The following is a 22,119-nucleotide window of genomic DNA, read 5'->3' as shown; positions in this document are numbered from 1 at the left end:
TGCAGTGGTGTCATCATAGCTACTGCAACCTCACATTCCCAGGCTCAAGCGATCCCCCCGCCTCAGCCTCCTTAGTATTAATAGCTGAGACTACAGGTGAGTGCTATGATGTCCAGCTAATTTTTCTATTTTTAGTAGAGACGGGGTCTTGCTTTTGCTCAGGCTGGTCTCGAACTCTTGAGCTCAAGTGATCCTCCTGCCTTGGCTTCCCAGAGTGCCAGGATTATAGGCATAAGCCACCGTGTCTGGCCAAAATGGCATTTTTTCACATCACTCATCCCCTGAAAGAAGTCTGTAGGTCCACCTTGTGGATGGAGGGGGACCAAACTACAAATTTTAATATAATTTTAAATTTGAGCATTGGCCAAAAATAACTCAGGCCAAGAATTCCTAATTGACAATCACATCAGCACTGGAGGGAAAGAACTCACTCTAATACAGATACAAGAACCAATGGTTATACTAAGTACCTTAACAGCATTGAATCAGAACTTGGGAAATCAACTAGGGCTTGTCCAAAGAATGTAAGTATAATTCTACAGAAAGCCCTCTTGTCCCCACCTCAGCAGGCCCCAAACTCCAGTGAGGCTTCTCCAGGCCATGAAGAATGGGTTTGGCTATTGTCCCAGGGCAGAGCCCTGCCATGGGGGTGTGAGGTAGACGAAATCCACAGGGTAGTCAGGGGATGCCTACAGAAGACATTTCCGATCAGCTTGGGCTCACAAGACTCTCAGCTCCATTACAAATCCTAGACAGCTTAACCAGTTTGTCCAGCGACACTTCAATGCTGGCTTTCTTGGTTTCTATTGCTGCTTGATTTCAAAAGTAAAATAAAAGTAACCAAAAATTCCAAATCCCTCAAATGGAACAAATAAATAATAGCGACAATATTTACATGAGTATGCCACAGTGAGAGATCCTGGCAAGACTGAGAAATGGAAAATGCAGAAGGTGGCCTGGCCCGTGTGGGGCTTAGAGGGGGCTCACCGTCAGGTATGGGACACAGTAAGTGGGATGGGCATCAAGACCTGGCTGGGCCTCCTCCCAAGCCCAGGGAGGCAGGGTGGGCAGGAGGGGCTGGGCTGTCCACAGACGGGGTTTCAAACAAACAATAAAACCTGCAGCTCTCCCAGGCAGTGGGGTGCAGTCAGGCTCACCAGTATGAGCTGTTCCCCATCAGAAGCTGCTCTTGGGGACGCCAGGGGCCTTCTCTCACTGGCAAAGGTGGGGACGTCAGGGCCTCTGTCCCAGGGAGCACAAAGCTCTTCACATCAGCTGCAGACAGGACAAGGAGCCAAGGTCAGGAATGGTCCCCTCTTCCCTTGGACTATGTGACAAGGGGGATGTGGAATTCGTTTGTGTCGAAGATCAGGGGCCTCCTGGGAGGGCTTGGGTCCCTGTCAGCCTTGTGGAGCAGCTTGAAGAGCCCGGTTCCAATGTTCATTGGGATCCCCATGATGATGCACTCAGACACCCCTGAAACCAACAAGAATCAAGATCAGAGAGCTTCCGAACACACAGGCGGTTCCTAGGAAGGAGAAACTATTGACTTAAGTGTCAGAAATTGAGATGAGTCCCAGCTCTACTCCACATCAACTGGTTAAACTTAGGCAAATCACTCTTTTCCATCTAGAAAGGGGGGGTGGCTGTGGGGACAGGCTTATTGCCGTGCTTCTGCACGGGTGCGGGAACTCTGCATCCGCAGGGAAGGGCAGTGCCTGTGCACAGCCCAGCAGCCTGTTGGAGACTGAGCCAGCAGCACCAATTCTCCTCTCTCATCTGAGCCCAAGGCCCCCGGGAGGGTGCTACCCTTGAGAACACCCAAGACAGCAAGGACACTGAATGATGCCCAGGAATCCCAAGTGTGCCACCCAGAGCTTCCTGAGCTCAGAGCCTAGAGGAAAAGCAGATGACTGGGGACGACAGTGAGCAGACTACCACCCCCTTGGAAACCACAGCAGACAGCTGCTAGCTGCGCTCAGGGGAAGGGGCTGGGACAGGCTTAAGAGCAGCCGAGCCCTGCGAGCCACAGCCCTAATGAAAAACAGGCAGAAGGCAGGGCTGCTAGAGTTACAGGACTAAACGGGGTGCAGACTCTTTCTTCAAGCTCCAGTTTGGCTTTTATAAGATGCAAACGTTGACTTTCCATCAGCCTTCTGATTCTACAAGCAAATGGCTACTACGTTCTAGGCTTTGTGCTAACAAGGAACCAGAGAGGCAAATACCCAAATTAAAACCAACTAGTAGTGTGGGCCAACACTGGTTACAACGTACTGAAGGGGCAGGGGGAGGGGAAAACTTCAAAGTGGGGGTGGGGTGGTGGTCCCAGGCCCCAGAGGGGTCGGTGGTGGACAGAGAGTGCTGGTCTCGGGCCTGCTGTCAGGCAGGCTTGCTCTTGCCCTGGCCTCCGCGTTCCCCCACTTGCCTGCGTACCCGCCCTCGCCCACCCTAATCTCTGCTCCTTTTTCTTTCCTTACACCCTTCTTTATCTTCCTTCCACCTCCAACCCAATAAAAAGGTAAAAGGTTAATCTATGAGGCAAAAAAATACATGTACTCTCTGAACGGGGCCCCCCTGACTATCACCCATTTGGTGCATGCACAGGAGCAGGAGCTGAGAGGAGATGGCTACTGGGAGGCAGAGCTCAGCCTTGGAAATGGCAGCGAGACTTGGAATCCCTGCTTGGGCCTGACTGGTGTGTGACCTGGGGGCAGGTTACTGACCCTTTCAAACCCCAGCCCCTCACCAGCTCCCACCCCGGGCCAACAGGGTCTTGCTGCGGAATCAGGGAGGCTGGAGCAATGCCCAGCAGTCAGTGCCAGCCGCCAGGGGAAGAAGCAGGTGAGCCAGCTGCTGCTGGGACAGTGCCCCTGGTGCGCCCTCTCCCCCAGGCCAGCGTGCCTTGGTCAGAGCCACGCTTTGTGGTATGGGGGTGAGGCACAGGGTGAGGCTCTGCAGGTGACTCGATGGCAAGCGAGGTCACCTTGGTTGTCTCACGTGTGAAAGAGCTTATCAGCCCCATCCTGCAGGTGGGTGGAGATGCTGCGCATGCAGGTGCCTAGCACAGGCTCCGCCGCGCCAACGGCAGGTCTGCTGCCTCCCCGGGGAGTCAGGAGAGCAGGAAGCTGCTGGGTGTGCTGAGCCCTGGCATCACACAGAGGGTCACGGTCAGTGTGGCTGAGCACAACGTCCACGGCTAGAGAATTCCTACATGCCCAGGGCTGCTCTTTTCTTCTTGGACCAAAAACCATCTGTACTGACAAAGAAAAGCCTTCTAATGGATGTTGGGGGATGCAGGATGCTACAGTCAGGCCTTGGAGGTAAAAGATCCATCAGTCCAATTCTGTTGTCTGTGACTTTATTCTGAAAAAAATAGATGCTCTGCCTACTCGGTTTTGTTCACTCCCCTGGAAGCCTAGCCATGGTCTGAGTTGTAGACAACAAAGGCCTTTGATGCTGCTCCTAGAAGCATCAAACCTACCACACACGGAGTCCTTCTGCCCAAAGTAGGCAGCATCAAAGAGATGGTCGGCCGTCTTCTCAAAGGAAGCCAACATCAGCACGCTCTCCTTCATCTTGGCCAGGCCAAACCTGGTGATGCCCAGGACTTCACCCTGCGTCAAGAGAGAGTGTCAGAGTGATGCTCATGCCACTTACAAAAAGCTCAAAACCAAAGCACTATACATTCACTCAATAAACAAAAAGCAGCCAAACAACTGTTCAAGTCACAAGCTCAGGTGTGAAAATGACCTTAACAGCTATCTGTGCACCCTCTGTGTCCCACTGAGGCAATCAGAGCTTCACAACACAGAACCTTGCACTTGCACCTAGGTGACATCAGAACAAAGAATTAAGAATTCAGAACTAGAATTAAGAATCTGACTTTGGCCAGGGATGGTAGCTCACGCCAATAATCCCAGCACACTGGGAGGCTGATGTGGGAAGACCACTTGAAGCCAGGAGTTTGAGACCAGCCTAGGCTATACAGTGAGATCCGTTTCTACAAAAAATTAAAAAAAAAAAAATTTGCTGGGCCTGGTGGCATACACCTATGGTCCCAGCTACTTGGCAGGCTGAGGCAGGAGGATTGCTTGAGCCCAAGAGTTGGAGATTGCAGTGAGTGAGCTATGATCATGCCAATGCACTCCAGCCTCAGTGATAGAGTAAAACCCAGTCTCAAAAAAAAAAAAAAAAGACTCTAGCTTTGAAAAATATAAAAAGAATTTTAAAGTCTCAAGTTGGAATTAAATCCAGGTAATAATTCTATTCAAACGCATACTGTGCCATCATCAAAAAAGCATACTCACTAAAACTACAAAACACCACGGAAAATACTTGTAATGTTAAAAAGTCAAGATAAAAACTGCATGTACACTGTTTACTGCAACCACAGTAAAGTCACATGCATATAGAATAAGACCTAAAAGGAAGACTTAAACCTGACAGCCTTTGCTTCAGGGTAGTAGGGAACCAGCTGTTTCCCTCACCTGGTTTCTAAACATTCTGTAATACACTACAGGCGTGCTGGGGGAGGCTGCATGAAAATCTGCTGCCCTATGGCACTGCTAGAAGGGAATACATTTTTTGGGAAGAGAGGAAAAAAAAACCCAACCAACCAACGAACCAACCTCAGCATCCTCCTCCAACCCCGCTTTAGATCATGTTAACTTATCCTCTCCCTGGAAATGGCTACAGAAGTGTGATGAATGGGTTTAATCCGAGAGAAACACCTCGACTTGCCATGGGAATCTGGGCTTTTGGCAATGGCTCATTTTGCTTCAGGATAAGTCAGAATAAGGACAAAACCATGCTCCAGCTCTCTCTTCACTCCTCCAGCTGCAGTGAGTTTGCCATGAGGTTGCAATTCTCATATTGGGATTTTACCACAACACCCAGCCCAACTACCATGCTTTTGGTTTTTGGGTGACGGTGACAGTGTATTCTACATATCTCAGAAGCTCCCGAGCATCACTCTCCTGAAAGTGAATTTTGGGATGTCCAGGCAGCCTGGGCGCCTCCCCCCCACGAACCTTGTAGGTCATCAGGTCGGAGAGCAGCATCACGTGCCTCCTGTCGATGCTCATGCCGTGGTTCACCATCGTGTACTGGATTTCATTGATGATGGTTGTCCGGGCAGCCTCGATGCCCAGAGTTTTCTCCACCTATGGAGAGCCAGGGATGAGTGGAAGCAGACACTTCTATTTCCTCCTCTGCCCTGTAGGTTCAAAGCAGACCCTGTGCCAAGGCGGGTGGATCGTTTGAGCTCAGGAGTTCAAGACCAGCCTGAGCAAGAGAGAGATCCCATCTCTACTAAAAAAATATAAAGAAACCAGCTGGACAACTAAAAACATATAGAAAAAATTATGTGGGCATGGTGGTGCATGCCTGTAGTCCCAGCTACTCGGGAGGCTGAGGCAGGAGGATGGCTTGAGCCCAGGAGTTTGAGGTTGCTGTAAGTGAGGCTGACTCCACGGCACTCTAGCCTGGGCAACAGAGTGAGACTCTGTCTCAAAAAAAAAAAAAAAAAAAAAGCAGACCTGTGCCACTTTCCACAAAGGAATTGGTGGGCAAATTTTAGTGGTAGACCCACAGCAATGGGAAAGGCAGAGCAGTGTACCAGGCACCAGCTGAGGGCCTGCCGTGACGCCGTGGGCTGCGCGTACCTCGTAGGTGTTATTGGAGGTGGTGCGGGTGCCCTTCACACCGTGGGTGGCCATGACTGCACGCAGGTTATCGCCCTCCACCAGCAGCTTGTACTTCTCCTTCCCGCTCTGCTCGTCGATGTGGATGACAGCCCTGGACACCTCGGGGATGCCCTGTACCACCACCTGGATTCGGAGACACAGAAGGCAGCGTGGGCTGGGTGTGCCGGGCCCTGGGCTTTGTCACCCCCGCCCGCAGCAGTGGTCATCAGTGACGCACTAGACCTAAGAACGGCTGTGGGCTGTTTCGGGGGTTTGGAAGAATAGCAAAAGTTCAGGGGACTGCGTTTCATTCTAACATTGGTTTTATGACGGAACAGAGAGGAATCTAACAGGTGGAGTTGCCGTGGCAGCGCCAAGCAGCAAAAGAATCTGACTGATTCCTTAGGGATGAGGCCAAGTAGAGATGGGACTAAGTGACAAAATCCTTAGGGTTCCCATTGGTGAGCGTTCACACTGCAGGTAAATGCTGCGTCTCCATTAGAAGTGACTTGTTTCACCTTGGGGAGGTCCTCTTTCAGGAACTGTAGCACGTAGTACATGGAGCTCTTGCTGTTCTCCCTGGGAGTGACACACACCACAGCCTCGCCGTGAACAGCCACGTCGCCGGGCTTCACGCGCAGCTTGGACATGCAGATGGAGTACCGCACTGTCTCAGCGTTCACCTGCAACGTGGCCACACGTGGGCGTTACTGACGGAGGTTTGGAGGCTTCGATGCCAGTGTTTTTCACTCTTTATTTCATTATTGTCCCTCTAAGAAGTCTTTATAGTCATTTTTTTCCTAAACACCCCCACTATGAAACTTTAATGTGGCAGATACATTACATGTCTGTTTAGGTACTGTATGTGTATCTGTGGTTTATGCATAAAAAGAGATTTTCATCACCCCTAAAGAATGAATATTTGCCCCACTGAAAATTCACACTCAATTCATGACAGCACAGGCAGCCTCTGTGGGAAGCCCGAGAAAGGCTGGAGGTTGGCGGGCAGGGCCATGCAAAGCCTCAGTGAAACCTCCCCCTTCTCTGACATTACCACGATTGCTCACGTGCCATGTTCCTAGCTGCCGCTCAGTTCTTCTGGTGAAAGAGCCACAAGGCAGGCAGCAAAAGACAGGTTACAGAAATCCCCAAACTCAAGATCTGGCTGCTAAATTTCAGAGTCAACTCTCACACGGGGAACACACGAAGTTTCTCAGGACGCACCCTATCTCAGTGTGTTTGTGAGAAAGGCTGATAATCTTTTAACTGTGACCTTCCCACGAGCGCCAAGGTAAGAAATTGGGTTAATCCACCCATCTGAACACACTCCCCAAACCAGCCACGGGCTGTGGAACCACAGATGAGTAAGGCACAGCCAGCCCTAGGGCCCTTCCAGACACTGGGAACATGGACAAGGAGACCAGTTATCACAATACTGTGCCCCAGTGAATGGTGGTGTGGTGTGCACAAAATTTCAACCAATTTCCTGTGTGTCTTTTGATGGCCACAGCTATGTCACAGTCAGGTTTAGAAAGAGAAAATGTGAGGGGACAACCGGATCACAAGAACCAGACAGCAAAGCAAAGCCTTCCTCTGCAATGCTTCCGCTGTCTTGCTCAGCTCGTGCCCGAGTTTACCGGCGCCTATCTTGGGACTAACAGGACGACTTCCTCCACACATTTAATTACGCGACTCACTTCCAGTCTCAGGAGTCTGATCCGTTCCAGGGAGAGCTTGACGAGAATAAAGCAGTCGTCAGGCAGAAACACTTCTTCGATATACTCTGAAATCTGCCGTGGCAAAAGACCAGAGTGTTAATTCGTCACTTTTCCCTTTGCTAAGAGGAGACAACTGCTTGCCTTTTTTGAAGAGCTGGAATAGCGTGGACACGACTGACGGGTCAGTCCCCTGCAGCTGGTTTTCAACACTTCCTTGCACCACTGCTGGGCTGGTTTTCTTGTTATCCACAGGAATGTCTTCCTACCTCTCCCAAGAGGGTTTTCTCAATTCTCCCTTTGACGAGGCGAGCGTAGTCAGCGTCGTCGTCCTTGTCTAGCTGTGCTGTGATGATCGGAGTGCTGTGGGGGCAGAGGAAGAGGGATTCGAGCACAAGGGGTGAGCCTGTGTGAGGGCCACTGTTTGTTAAATCCGAGCACTATTTAAATCCTAACGTTAATAGCCACTGCAACTGATTGAGCGTTTGCTGTGTGTTAGGCACGCTACTAAGGACTTCACGTGCATTCTCATTTAGAGTTGCTATTTTTGGAGCTCCCCAGGCAACCTATTCCATAAGTGAATGAAAAGGCTTTCAGAAAATTTTTCCTTTCAAAGTGAGCCTTACCTCCTCCTCTTTGGTCCTAACAAGCGGTTATTTTAGTTCTGTTCCCCGAGTAAATGGACCTTTAAGTAATACAACTTCCCTCATCCCTCTGCTCCCTCCCCATCACTTCTTCTCTAGGAATACCTCCACTAGCTGTCAGCTTCTGTCCTTACTGTTCTAGACGGGGTCCCAGGAATACGTGCTCCTGGGACTGAGCTGACCAGCTCAGCGGCGGCACAGCTCCTATAACCACCCTCGACCATCGGCAGCTGCTGTTCTACAACCAAGTGCTGTGCTCTTTCACTTAATGTCATTTATTGTCATTTTGTTAGATTCAGATAAGTAAAATCATGAATTCTCTCATCAAATGCACTGTAATGTATTTCTGATTCTTCCAGCCTCAGATCAATGACAAATCCTATCATGAAGTCATGGGGTAGGGGTGGGGTGTCACAGAGTACGGCCACAGGCCAAGTGGCAGATGTATCAGTCAGGCCTAGGTAGGCTGGAAATAACGACATTAAAGGGATGATGAAATCTCCACTGACACATTGTTCTAAATTTTCCAGTCATTTTTTACATTTTCATATGACTTGTGGCCATAAAAAAACATTGCTTCCATTTGAATGTAAGTTTCAACTTAGTTTTTTCTTGAGTGGCTTTTTTAAAAACTAAAATATGATTAACACAGCAAGCACGCCTCCCGGAGTCTGAGACACTGTCCCATTGGAGTATCGCATGCATGCATGTGACCCGAGGATCACTGTATCTCAGGAAACATGACAGGTGCGTGTGAGAGCAAGAGGGAGATGAAGCCAGGCACCTGATAGCCTTGGACGCGTTGATGATCTCTTTAATCCGGGGCACGCCCAGGGTGATATTCATGGAGGCCACGCCTGCGAAGTGGAAAGTCTTCAGGGTCATCTGGGTGCCTGGCTCGCCAATGCTCTGGGCACAGAGCGCACCCACCGCAGAACCAGGCTCCATCTGCGCCCTAGGAGAAGGTGTGGATGAGAGTCCAGCAGGACAAAGAGAAGTCCAGCAAAACTGCTGGGGAGAGGCTTCTGGTTATCAACTTTCAACAGAAAAAAATACAGATGCCACTAGGGTCAGGAAGGAACTGACAATGGGCCAGGCTGTGTCTGTGACAGAAGAAGAGTCTGGCACAGACAGGGGAAGTGATGGTCACAGAGGGGGCAGCAATGCCACTGAATTCTGCGTGGCTACTCGTGATCAGCACGTGATGTCTAGAGAAGATCTAAGTGGTCTGTTGACCAATGGTACTGAGGGTGGACAGAGCAGCTGGCATCTGCCGAATTTACTGGTACTTTCTCTGTGGAGAGAAGACACTAGGAAATCTGTTTGAAATTATTTCCACATCTTGGAGTACTCAGCCTAGTGACCCACTGGAGTCCCTAGACAAGAGGTGACAGAATCTGCTCAAATACTGGCAGTTACTAAGTGGTGCTGATCCAGGATTTTGTCCCCAGGGGGAAGCAGGAGGGACATGCAAGACCTGTGTGAATGCCCAGCAGTCTGGGGCAGTCAGCACCCCTACCTCATGTACTTGTCCCTACAGGTCTCTAGAAACTTTTCCACTTGGGTGGGGGTGATGCGGTCCAGCTGGTACAGCACACGGGGCTAGAAGGACACAAGCCAGGGGCAGAGTTAGGGCTGCAGCACCTGCAACCTCCTCCGCGTCCTAGGATACCTGGGGAGGCCGTTACCTCTGTCGTGCCGTTATCATTGATGCCGTATTTATCTCTGGTTTTCTTGATCTTCTCAGAAACCCCCTTAATGAATTTTTTTATTTCCTGAAAGATTAAACAGCAAACATCAGTTGTATGTTTCTCATTTACTTGACATAATTCATTCCATAAACTTTAGTAATATATGATGAGTCCGTTGTATTTTAGCGGTAACTATAGGATAAGGGATTATAATGTGGATACTGGTTCTATTACAAAGTGGTTTCTCAAGGAACACACCACATGGTCCACACCCCAGGTACACACTCCATTGGGTAAAGTGTCTGTAAGGCCTTCTACTTCGCCTGCTCTCATGGCACTATCCGTGGCCCTAACACTGTGCGTGGAAGCCTCCTCTCCTGCCCTCCCCTCATGCCACAAAGTCTACATTAACACAGTTCAGCTCAGCTATGACTCTGCCATTCATACTCTTCTTCTCTAGATTGATTAATTTTTGACTGTTTCTTCTCAAGCTATTATGACCAATTTAAATGTCACCAGCTATAGGATGGCTCTGTAGACACCACATGCACTTCAAACACATGCTTTGCACTTACCTTCATTTCAAAGAAAACACCCCCCAACCCCAGCTTCTCTCCCCCTCTGATCGTGACCCCTCCCCTGGGCCAGTGCCTCGCTGCCCTCCCATGCACCATCAGAACTCTGAGAGGACTCCTGGACATCACCCTCAAAGACAGGTGTGGAACATTAGCATATGTGCTATCCCTTCTGTCCTTAAGAGCAGCGCTCAGAGCCCCCATTGCTGACAAAGTGGAGTCAGGAGGAAGGTGAAAGTATGTCAGGCAGGGGATCGACAGGGCAGGGACTACAGACCTGACTCTCTGTTTCTTGGCGACCACTCGGAGGGTGAAACCTATACTCTATCTGTTTGACAATTTACAGCGTGTCCCTGAGATACGCCCAGCCCGTCGTCACTCCTAAAACCAGGATCAGCCAGCACTTCCCTTGGGACGTGCTCACGGGGAGGCAGCGCCTACAGAGGAGCAGTTGGCACCCTGCTCACAGGTCAGTTGTCAGGCGCTACAGGACTGGCTCTGGAGCACTCCTCAGGGTGCACCGATGGCACACGTCACCCACAGCCCCAACAGTCCTTCAGAGGCCATTACACTGCAGCCCTGGGAGCCGGCAATCAGCTCCTCTGCTGTGACCCAGGGATGCTTTTTAAGAACATGAAGAAAAGTGGGTAGATGGACTGCCCTTCCCTTCAGCAGCCTCCCAGAAATATAATTTCCTTCGATGATTTTGGACAAACCATTGGTGGCAATGAGCTTGACTGGCAGGCTGGCCGACTGCAGGCATCCAGCTGCTCTGTGTGGATGGCTGGGGACAGACCACACACATGGGGGGACGGGCGGGCTGGTGTGAGGGCAGACTGCATACTGTGGTGGCCGAGAAGCCTCACATGGCCTTCTTGCTTGATTCCAGGGTAGGCTGGGGGGCCCCAAGGGAAAAGGCCAGCATGCCCTGCCCAATGTCCACTCAGCCTCGCACACTGCTAAAAACGCCTAAGCCTGAGCCAGAAGCCCACTTTTGCAAAAATGAAATCCTATAAGGTACCCACAGAGAGCTTAAGACTTCCTAGTCTCATTCTATCTGAACCTCGCAAAAATAAATCTTGTTGGCCTCCCATGACTGTCTAGCAACTTTCAGTTACTAGCTTTTCTGAAAGTAAAATAGTAGACTTTATGTTTTTGGTTAAATAGCCTTAGCATCTGTATGTGCATGGTCTTATGCCTTTCCCAGCCACCTGCTGCCCAGGTTGGCGAGACCTCCCTGTGGCAGCACGGCATTAGCCAATCTCCCTAGAGTGCAGGCCGCTGTTCTGAAAGAGGTCAGGGGCTTGATCAAGGCAATGGGCCTCTCCACAGAGTCAGATTCTTTCTCCAAAGTCTGCTCTCCGAGCAGGGGTTTCTCTGATGTCATCTTTGCTCACTGGGAAATTCATTCTGTCTCCTAGGAACCCAGGGGGCCAACGGGCTACCTGGTGCGTGTGGGGGGTCCACCACACCCTGGCTGTCCTGTTTCCATGAACACAGCTTGCTTGTGACTGCCCTTGTTGGCCAACTCTTTCTTCCCACTGAGAAAGCGTGGAGACACATGGAGGGTTACCCTGCAGCTCAGCCATTGTTCTACACAAAAAGGACTTTTATTAACTTGTAATAACTTGGAAATTCTCAGGAGGCTCTTTTTAAAGAGAAACTCTCCAGACTCACTTATTAATTACAAGTCTGAGACCACATTTTCAGATACAGTCAGCTACTGCAAACCAGAGGTGAAAAATAAAGCTGGAGAGGGCTGTGGAACAATCTCTCCTAGCTCAACTCTGCCTAATTGCACCGATGCTCAAAGGCATTCACATTTGCCGCCACTGGATTTTCCCTGTCACTCAGTGTAAGGAGCCTCTGCTACATTAGTGATTTTCGTCCCCTGCCAACTTGTCTGGCTGTGGCTGGGTCCTTTAGAGGAAGCTCCCGAAAGCCCTCTTGGCGCAGATGCTGCCATTTGATCCCCAAGTATTAACGGCTGCCTCACCTATTAGCACAGGAAACAGGAGCAAAACCTAAGGCCACGCAGACCCAGGGGACTTTCATCTGCGAGAAACTCTGCACACATATGGAGCAAAAAGAGCACACAACTAAAACCATCCACCAGCTCAGACTCTGGCAAGGACAGTTCGCCTGCTGCACTATTGGACACGTTTCTAGTGGGTTTGCGGAAAGGAATGACTTTCCCTACACAAAGGTCCTGGAAGTTAGGTTAAGAAAAAAAAAGCTCACTTGGTAGAAATGAAAACTGAAACAAGCTACTAAAAATTCAGACCGAATCTACCCATGCATACTAGAGGGAACTCGCAACACGACAACTGGCAGGCAATTAATCACACGATTAACCAGCAGTTAGATTCCCACACTCCACAGCATGTCCCTGAGCATGGGCCTCGGCCGCTAGCAGGGGCCAGGGCTCAGTGCCACTTAGGAGCTGCCTCTGTCACCTCAGCTCTGGGCTAGAGCCGGAGAATGCTTCCCAGGCTCAGACAAATCTGTGCTGGCCAGCGGACGTTAGACCCTCTCGGCAAATCTGAGCTCATCAGGTTGTGAGCTACTGGCAGCGAGGACATGTTTTGTCATCCTTGCGTCCTCGGGATCTGCAGACTGTGGGACATATGGTGAGGCCCGAACAAGTGCTCAATGAATAAACAAATACTGCTGGGCAGGAAGTCACCTGTTAAACCCTGTCAAGGGCAAGAAAGGAACCAGTCCAAAGCGAAGCGTGTTTGCCAGGACTGGGACAGAAACTCATCGTCTCCGGTGCTGGCAAACAGCTGGGTGCTGCTGGGGTCAGGCCCCTGCTCGCATTCACAGCACGCTAGGCACAGTACCTCGTTATACGTCTCGTAACCCGTCTCAGTTAAGGTCTTTGAGAATAAATAGAAAAATAAATAAGTAAACATAGCCATGAAGAAAAACCAAACCACAACTCTAATTTGTTAGTTTAAAAAAAAAAAGAAGAAAACCTCTATGGAAGAAAAACAAAACAAAAGGCACTCATTCAGCCTAGCCATACACCTGACTGTAAATTAAAATCTGGAAGACTCTCTCTTTTACTTCTCACATCTCAACACACTCATGGAAGGAGTGGGGAGATCCTTAAAGAAAACATTCTAACGTAAGCTTTGCTTACTGTTTGTATTTTTGGTATGCTGAAAGGGATACTTTTTTTCCTTGGCCTGCTGGTCTTGAGCCGCATTTGAATCTCCAATCAGTGCAGAGAGAAGCCATTTGCCAATTTCTGTACCCCTTTGCTTTTGATCCTAACCATGACTATAAACATGAAGGAGCTGCTTGAGCAGGTCAGTGCAATTACTGAAACAAAACACAAACCGACCAAAAAACCTCAAGAGGGCATCAAGGCCAATAGTGCCCTGGAAGAACAAGGAAGGCTGACATAATGGATTTCCCATCCATGATATGTTAAAAGTGGGAGCAATTTAAAATAAATGGGATTAAAACAATGCTATGCCTACTAACAGTTACTGGGATTCAGAATGACAGGGAAGAGTCAGTCCACAGGATAAGAAAGTGGGTAGCAGGCTGGTGTTAGGGATAGGGCTTAAACAAAATCAGTTCTCTAAAGTGTGCTGCTTCTTCTTCTTCTTTTTTTTTTTTTGAGACAGAGTCTCACTCTGTTGCCTAGGCTAGAGTGTCATGGCATCAGCCTAGCTCACAGCAACCTCAGATTACTGGGCTCAAGCAATCCTACTGCCTCAGCCTCCCAAGTAGCTGGGACTACAGGCATGCACCACCATGCCCGGCTAATTTTTCTTTTTCTATGTACATACATTTTTAGTTGTCCAGCTAATTTCTTTCTATTTTTTTTTTTTTTTTCAGTAGAGACGGGGTCTCACTCTTACTCAGGCTGGTCTCAAACTCCTGAGTTCAAACGATCCACCCGCCTCGGCCTCCCAGAGTGCTAGGATTACAGGTGTGAGCCACCGCGCCCGGCCCCAAGTGTGTTTCTTCTAACAGCATGATGCTTGTGTGAAAGACACAAACTAAGAAAGATATGAGATAAATTCTTCATGTAGGCTGTGAGATTTTTGCCCTGGCCACTTCTGAACTTTTTTTTTTTTTTTTATCAAAGGAACAACAGTATGTTAAAAAACAAACAAAAACCCCAGCTTATAAAATCCACCTGCTGGCACTTGGCAAACAGAGCTCTCTGTGACAGCCAAGCTGGGTGCGGTCACCAGCACCCGGAGGAGTTTACCTGCAGGAAGCTGTCCTGACAGCAGAGGAACTCGTTCTTCCTCATGACGGACTCGGTGGTCAGAATCAGTTCGTTTTTACTGAGCGCAGGTTCGCTCGGACACGGGAAGACTGCCTCGAATATCAAAAGGAAATTGAGTTATGTGTGTGGGGGCAACAGAAAAGGGGGCAGTATTAGCTGAGAAAACTCAAAAGAGATAAAATGACCTTACCCAGAGAGAGCTTTTAGCAACCTGTGATTTTTCTTTCAAAATATATTGTGGGGCAGGCGCGGTGGCTCACGCCTGTAATCCTAGCGCTCTGGGAGGCCGAGGCGGGAGGATTACTTGAGCTCAGGAGTTTGAGACCAGCCTGAGCAAGAAACAGTGAGACCCCGTCTCTACTAAAAAGAGAAAAATTAGCTGGGTGTGGTGGCGAGCACCTGTAGTTTGAGCCCAGGAGTTTGAGGTTGCAATGAGCAATTCTTTTTTGTTTTTTAGACAGAGTCTCGCTCTGTTGCCCAGGCTAGAGTGCTGTGGCGTCAGCCTAGCTCACAGCAACATCAAACTCCTGGGTTTAGGCGATCCTCCTGCCTCAGCATCCTGAGTAGCTGGGACTACAGGCCTGTGCCACTATTCCCAGCTAATTTGTTCTATTTTTAGTTGTCTGGCAAGAATTCTTTGTATTTTTAGTAGAGACAGGGTCTTGCTCTTGCTCAGGTTGGTCTCTAACTCCTGACCTCAAGCGATCCTCCTGCCTCGGCCTCCCAGAGTGCTAGGATTACAGGCTTGAGCCCCAACGGCTGGCCTACAATGAACTATTAATATGATCATGCCACTGCACTCTACCTGGGGTGACAGAGCCAGACTCTGTTTCCAAAGAAACAACAAGATGTATTGTGGACTCTGCCTTTTACATGAAGGTGAAAATCAGATAAACTGATATCCCATCCTACAGATTTCTGGGTATTCAGCTGGTGCTGTTCCATTACTTCCCAACCTTCACCCCACCACAGATTTGCATTAAAAATATAAATTGTTATTTAAAAAGCCCCAAACATTTCGAGAGCAAAAATACTCTCCCACCCCTCAAGCTTGTGGGATTTTCCCAATGTTTTAATGGCTGCATTACTATTCTTTTGTATGGACAGACCATTATATCTGACCTGTCCTCTATTGATGATTTGCCCCCACTGCAAACAACCTGGAAAAAACATTCTTGGCATATTTAGACCATTTCTGGAGGGCAAATTCCTGTTAAGTGGAACTATTGGTTCAAAAGGGACATACATTTAAATTCAGATCAATATTGTCAAACTACCCTCCAAAAAGGTTGCTCCAAACTATATTCCCAGTTAAAGTATGTGAAATGTGTCTGCTTTTCAATACCCGTGACTTATAAAACTGGTCCCTAGTACACTCTACTAGACACAGAGAGAAACCAAAGCCCTCTTCTGTTGGTATTTGATTACTACCAATACTAGACTTTCAATTGACAACAATTTATTTTTTCTTTTTAATATTGAAAAATTATGCAGAGTAACATAAAGACAAAAGATAATAATCCAGTGCTTGGGTAGACAGGACTGAAGTATTAACTGTAAATGATATTCCAAATGGTACCTCCATTGTAAAGAAACATCCTCAAAAACACTCTAACTCCGGGTATAATGATAAATCTTACTTTGATGTTGTCCAGAACCCTTTTAAACTCCAAAGGTTCATCTTTTCCTTCCATAGCTGCAGGATCTAAGCCATCTCCTCCATAAATGAACTGGATAATATCACCAGTAGAGCTTCGGACTGTCAAATCATACTGGGAGCAAAGATCTTCAAGGGATTTTACAAGCCTTCTCTAAAGGAAAAGGAGGAGAAAGCTCAGCTGCTTTGAGAAGACCAGTCACATGTGCAGAGGATGAGGTTTGCAACTCAAAGTTTCAAGGTTAGAAACACTTAAGCACATAAAATTCCTTTATTAAAAATCCTTTAAGGAGTCCCCTTACCCCAAGAACAAGACTATGAGTGCCTCACTAGCCCATGCAGTGGGATTTAGAATACACTCCAGCTCCAGTGCTTTATAGAATACACACAATTTAAACCCCATTACCCACAAAGGACTCTGCAAACACTGTTTTCCTAGGCTGTTCTGCCTTCTCGCTCTTTCTCCCTAAGGTATACATTAATGCAGTAGCTTTTCATTTCTAAACAAACCTTAAGCCAGGACTCCTACAGACTTCAATATGAATTACAGAGGATCAGGTGCAGGCCCTCTTCTGGGACAGAAGGGGAGAAGAGAAAACAGGGACAGCATTGTGTCTGAACCAGCGGGCAGCAATCGCTTCTCAAAGCTGCTTAGGAGGAGAATCGTCCACCGGCAGAACACTCCAGCCAGCAGTGCAATGGTGGCTCAGTGAATTAAAAAGAAAGAAATCTTCCTCCAGGCAACTTCAAAACAAAAATCTCTTATGCTAGAACCAATTAGTTCTAGGTTAACACACTGCTCTGGGAAAGTCATACTTTCTACTTCAGAAAGGTAGAGATGAAAAATAAAGTCAAAACACATTATGGCAAGAGTGGTAAAAGCATTTCACAGCCTGTTGGGTTTTCGACGAAAGTAGCACACTCAAAAACTGAAGGGCAATGTCTCATCAAAAGATGATTAGAAGTATCAGATGCAGAAAAGACTATGAAAATAAGCATCTACTACCTCGACTCCACTGTCACCCTAATCACTCTTGTTTGTTCCAGCCTGCTCAGTCACATCTCTGGGTTGCCTATCCTGGTTTCCTAGCTTGCAAAGGGCTCTCTTCCACAGTCAGGAGAGAGAAGACACGAAGACACACCAAGTTCATGGGCTAGCAACTTGGAGTGTCGACTTTACCTGGTATTGTAATTAGTTAAAAACATTAAAACTTTTTTTCCCAAAAAACCCGAACATAGTTAAATTATGAAGTAGAGAATAGAAATGACAATCAGAGACTGAAAAGACAGCGTCCTCTGCTTGTGGTCTTTTGGAAGAATACAAGAGGGACATATTTTTCACTCTTCTGCCATTAGGGGTACAGCTGTGGCAAAGTTTGAGAAGCACAGGCACAGAGAATGCTTTAGTTTAGCCCTGGTGCCCAGAGCTTATTATCCTAGAGCTACACACTCACTGGGGAAGCAGCTTTCCCTCTGAGTGTCCAAGCCCTCCAGCAGGCACTAGAATAGGTCGCTGGAGTTAATCAGAATGATATTAGTAATGAATTACATGCCCATATTCTCCTCTAGGAGAGCTTTGGTATATGTGGCTCTGGCCTGGTCTTTTTTTTTTTTTTTTTTTTGAGACAGAGTCTCGCTCTGTTGCCCGGGCTAGAGTGAGTGTCGTGGTGTCAGCCTAGCTCACAGCAACCTCAAACTCCTGGGCTTAAGCAATCCTACTGCCTCAGCCTCCCGAGTAGCTGGGACTACAGGTATGCGCCACAATGCCCGGCTAATTTTTTCTATATATAGTTTTAGTTGGCCAGATCATTTCTTTCTATTTTTAGTAGAGACGGGGTCTTACTCTTGCTCAGGCTGATCTCGAACTCCTGACCTCGAGCAATCCACCCGCCTCGGCCTCCCAGAATGCTGGAATTACAGGCGTGAGCCACCGTGCCCGGCCTGGCCTGGTCTTGATCAGTCAAGGTATACAGCATGATTTGGAACATACTACCTTTTTAAAAAACTGTTCATTAATTGTTTAGGGCATTTACCTTTCTAAATTTTTTCTTTTAAGTACCAAGATCAGAAAAATCATAGCTCACGTGCAAATGTGTAAACGTTCGATACTCACAGAGCCCTGTCCTTGCTCTGTTGCTAATGGCCTATATTTCTTCAAGTTACCTGCATGTATCCTGTTTCAGCTGTCTTTACAGCTGTGTCCACTAGACCTTCCCGGCCGGCCATTGTGTGGAAGAAAAACTCGGTTGGTGTCAAACCGGAATAAAAGCTGTTAGCCACAAAGCCTTTGGCAGCTGGGAGCTAAAGAGAGGTGGAAAAAAAGAAAAATCAAACAAAAAAAGTTCAAGCCCCACAATTCTGAAATCCATTCCAATCAGAATCTGCCCCACCTTTAGACTATAAATTCCTGGCCAATATACTCTCATTAAATGGCAGGGCACATGCCCTTTCCTAAAAGAGAAATACTTGAGACAAACCATCTTACCAGACATAAGGAGGGTGAGGTCCTGGTCAGGGCTGGCGCTGGTGCCAGTGGCAGGCCGATAGCTCAGGAAAGGGAAACCTGCGCTCGCACTGCTCTCCTAAAGCAGGTGAGCAGTCACGGACCTCGGGGGCACCCTGCTGACAGAGGCCGCCTGGCCATTCCCTGGGAAATGACCCCTTCCTGACATCCTTCCTGTGGGCCAGACCTGGCCACCTCCGAAACACCGCCATGCATTGCCAGTGTGTACGGGGTTTCATTCTGGGGCACTGAAAATGATCTAAAAGTAGATTGCGGTGACTATACTAACAGTCACTGAACTGTATACTTTAGATGGGTGAATACTATGATATATGAAGTACAACTCAATAAAACGGCAAATAAAAAAATACATACATATAAAACTCCACATGAAGTGGCCAGTGGTGTCTGATCTGGATAGGTCTGTGTTCCTCAGGAGGTCATCTAGATAAAGAGGCCTTCAAAGTTCTACCGGATCCACCACTGCTTACCTTTGAGTGTTTTTCAAAGTGAGGCAAGGACCTGTTTTCGAAGCCATCTGGCACTCGAGAGCCGCTGATGGCCTGCTGTCCCACACAGGCAATCATCTGTGATATGTTAATGAAGGAACCTGGGGACAGGGGTTGGAAAGGGAACATTCATTTACCAAAATGACATTCACTGAAGTGCAAGCAGACTAACCCCCATCTTTTACTGTCCACAGTCCAGGCATACAATCAAGCTGAGATGGAGCTGTCGGAAACACAGGAATGGCAGAGTGAGCATGAGGAGCTTGGGAGCAAGTTTTGGTTAGAGGAAAGGCTGGGGAAGCACCAGGTGAGTCTTCCAGGAGACTTCAGCAACCACGCTGGACTTATGGAGGACATTATGATTAGGACATAAAGAGGGATGGGGGAGGAATACAAAGTGGGAGGAAGAGTGGAAAGTAAACACACACCCCAGGAGCAGGAAGCAGGAGAACAATGGGGTAAAAGGCAGCAAAGTTAGAGACTGGACTTTCTTCTATAAAATAAATTTACAGAAATAGGAAGAGCACAGAGTTGTTGAATCTGAATGCAATATCACGAAACCTGGGCCATCCATGAAATTAAAGACTTTTGCCGCATTACTAAATACAATTAAAAAATCCCTAGTTTGCTTCTTATTTTTAAAAGACCAAGTTTGCTCAGAGCACTCTCAAACTCAGAAACCCACACACATTACCAACAAGTTCTACCAAGGGAGTTAAATTTCCTAAACCGCAAGTAAGTCTCTCTTTCTGATTTAAAAAGATATGTGCTTAAAGAAATGAAATGCCTGTTTGAAGTTACAACTATGACATTTTCTGGAACCAAACCAGCCCAGGTGGAGGAGAACACACCACCAGCAGGCACCGGACGGGGTGGGCGCACCTTTGGAGCCACACAGAGCCATGGTGAGGGGGCTGTTGCTCTTGTCGAGCTCCCGGAGGCAGGCGCTGCCGGCGTGATCGCGGATCACAGACAGCTCCTTCAGGATCAGCGCCTAGTGGGAGAAAAGGAGAGACTCACGGTGACTTGTCCTCTGGCTCCGTGGATTACAAATGTTCAACGTGACATTTAAAGAAATTTGAAAATATTGAAGCAAGATGTCAGATTTCCAATCAAGGAAGGTTTCAGAGCCTCAGAGAAACAAAACGCCCTAGCTATACAAATACGTGCAACTTCCCCAAGGTTCTAAAATCAGTGTGGAAGGGAAAAATTGATTAGTAACAAAACTTGAAAAATTCTTTAAATGGCCCATAAGGTAGACTGTATGGCTTTGTGTATAGTACCCTATACAACAGAGTATCTGTATATTTAGCTATGTGTACACACATACGCACCCCTGTATAAATGTATAAAGATAATATGCAGCATGTAAAAGAGAACTGCTTGCCCTGTCTATAAATTGTGCCCACTTTTTCTTGTCAAGCACACATGTGAATTCCCACAAGCCAAGCATGTGATGAGGCGACTCTACAGGGATATTTTGGCCCATGACCTCATTCACACACCGTCAATCCTCAACACATAACTTGGGACGCTGAGTCAATTAGGAGTCATGGTTCCATTAAAAATTGATGTTGCCAAAGCCTCACGTAATATTCTAGGTAGGTATCAGTGAGAAACATCCATCTCTCTCTCTAAAACTCAGTGAGATTAAGAATGAGCTAATGGTGAAAATCTCACACAATTCTGGTTTCTCCCTGCTTCAAAAAATTTCATCAGAAAACTTCTCAGTGCTTAAAGAGCCTTTCTTCCAGACTCAGATATGTTAGAGCTTAGAGCTATGGGCTGCAGCAGGGGAGGCAGAAGAGAGCCTGTTGTACCCAGACTGCTGACCTGGTTGCTGGAGGAAGAATTTCAGGCTCTCAGAGGCTGGTGGTGATTCTGCCTCTGACCCATGTGGGTCTAGCTTTCAGCTACACCAGTTTCAAATGTGAGGGGCAGCAGACTGGGTACATGATGATTAGACATGAATTTTCCCTCTTTTGTATCAAGTCTTTTTTAAAAACCATCCATTCAATCCCTTGAGCCCAGTGGTTGGAGGCTGCTGTGAGCTGTGATGGTGCCACTGTACTCCAGCCTGGACAACAGAGTGAGACCTTGTCTCTTAAAACAAAACAAATAAAAAAAAGACAACCAATCCCACCCCCCACAAAAAACCCCCACCCATTCAAAGAGCCACGGGGCCAGTGTCCACCTGAAGGATGCTAAAAGCAGAAAGGGCAGAAGTGCTCAAGACCGACTGCAGAAGGGGCCCGAGTGTGCCATCGGAACAAGAGCAGCCCCGTGTGGCTCAGTGAACAGATGGCCGTGTTCTTACCACCTGGAATGGGAAAGCTGGCAGGGAGGTGGGGACCTGTCAAAGTCCTCAGGAAACAAATGAGTGCACAGCCAGCCCAGGGCCCAGACGGGACGGACACCACTGCCTTGACTTGCCCACTCTCTTTTGCCACCGTCTCTTAATGGCTCACAGCACAACCCCAGTGGACACCGTTTCAGCCACTGTGCTCACAAAGTGGGTACCCTGAGCCACAGGGCCAGACTCACTTCCAGGGTTTCCTCGGCAGTGCAGCCGGGCTGCTGCTGCAGCTTGCCCGTGTTCAGGGCTTCAATGTACTCATCGCATTTCTTGTAGCCAGCATTCAGCAATTCATACTTGGCCTTCAGCAGTCCTTGGCCAGGTGTGACGTCACCGATCCCAATAGAGAATCCGCGGTTAGCTGTAGAAAAGTTGGCAGGCAGAGCAGGAAGAGAGAGCCATAAATAAGACTTAGTAAACCTATTTAGTACAGTTTATACCTGCTTGATATAGTTTGTACTATATATGAAATACTTACGTAGTTTAAAGTATAAAAAACTTTGTATCGTCACAGAATTTGTCACAATTCAGTA

The 22,119-nt window shown here is 47.9% G+C and overlaps 1 protein-coding gene across 2 annotated transcripts in view; it reads right to left on the bottom strand.

Annotated features, from left to right (window-relative positions):
• Positions 1 to 436: 436 nt before the first annotated feature.
• Positions 437 to 22,119, bottom strand: part of POLR3A (RNA polymerase III subunit A) — a 46,101-nt gene continuing 24,418 nt past the window's right edge. For both annotated transcript variants that reach the window (XM_045568291.1, XM_045568292.1), the window contains 16 exons: positions 21,775 to 21,947; positions 20,113 to 20,224; positions 19,213 to 19,331; positions 18,382 to 18,519; positions 16,202 to 16,372; positions 14,541 to 14,654; positions 9,732 to 9,818; positions 9,563 to 9,645; positions 8,828 to 8,998; positions 7,669 to 7,762; positions 7,382 to 7,474; positions 6,203 to 6,367; positions 5,664 to 5,828; positions 5,031 to 5,162; positions 3,482 to 3,614; positions 437 to 1,476 (listed from right to left, as the gene is read on the bottom strand). In XM_045568291.1, coding sequence (XP_045424247.1) covers positions 1,328 to 1,476; positions 3,482 to 3,614; positions 5,031 to 5,162; positions 5,664 to 5,828; positions 6,203 to 6,367; positions 7,382 to 7,474; positions 7,669 to 7,762; positions 8,828 to 8,998; positions 9,563 to 9,645; positions 9,732 to 9,818; positions 14,541 to 14,654; positions 16,202 to 16,372; positions 18,382 to 18,519; positions 19,213 to 19,331; positions 20,113 to 20,224; positions 21,775 to 21,947 — 2,099 coding nt within the window. In that variant the 3' untranslated portion in view covers positions 437 to 1,327. The remainder of the gene's footprint in view (positions 1,477 to 3,481; positions 3,615 to 5,030; positions 5,163 to 5,663; positions 5,829 to 6,202; positions 6,368 to 7,381; positions 7,475 to 7,668; positions 7,763 to 8,827; positions 8,999 to 9,562; positions 9,646 to 9,731; positions 9,819 to 14,540; positions 14,655 to 16,201; positions 16,373 to 18,381; positions 18,520 to 19,212; positions 19,332 to 20,112; positions 20,225 to 21,774; positions 21,948 to 22,119) is intronic.

The sequence above is a fragment of the Lemur catta genome, chromosome 14, assembly GCF_020740605.2.
Source record: "Lemur catta isolate mLemCat1 chromosome 14, mLemCat1.pri, whole genome shotgun sequence".
Taxonomy (NCBI): Eukaryota; Metazoa; Chordata; class Mammalia; order Primates; family Lemuridae; genus Lemur; species Lemur catta.
The sequence above is the reverse complement of the archived record's forward strand: the minus strand, read 5'-3'. Positions and strand labels throughout refer to the sequence as shown.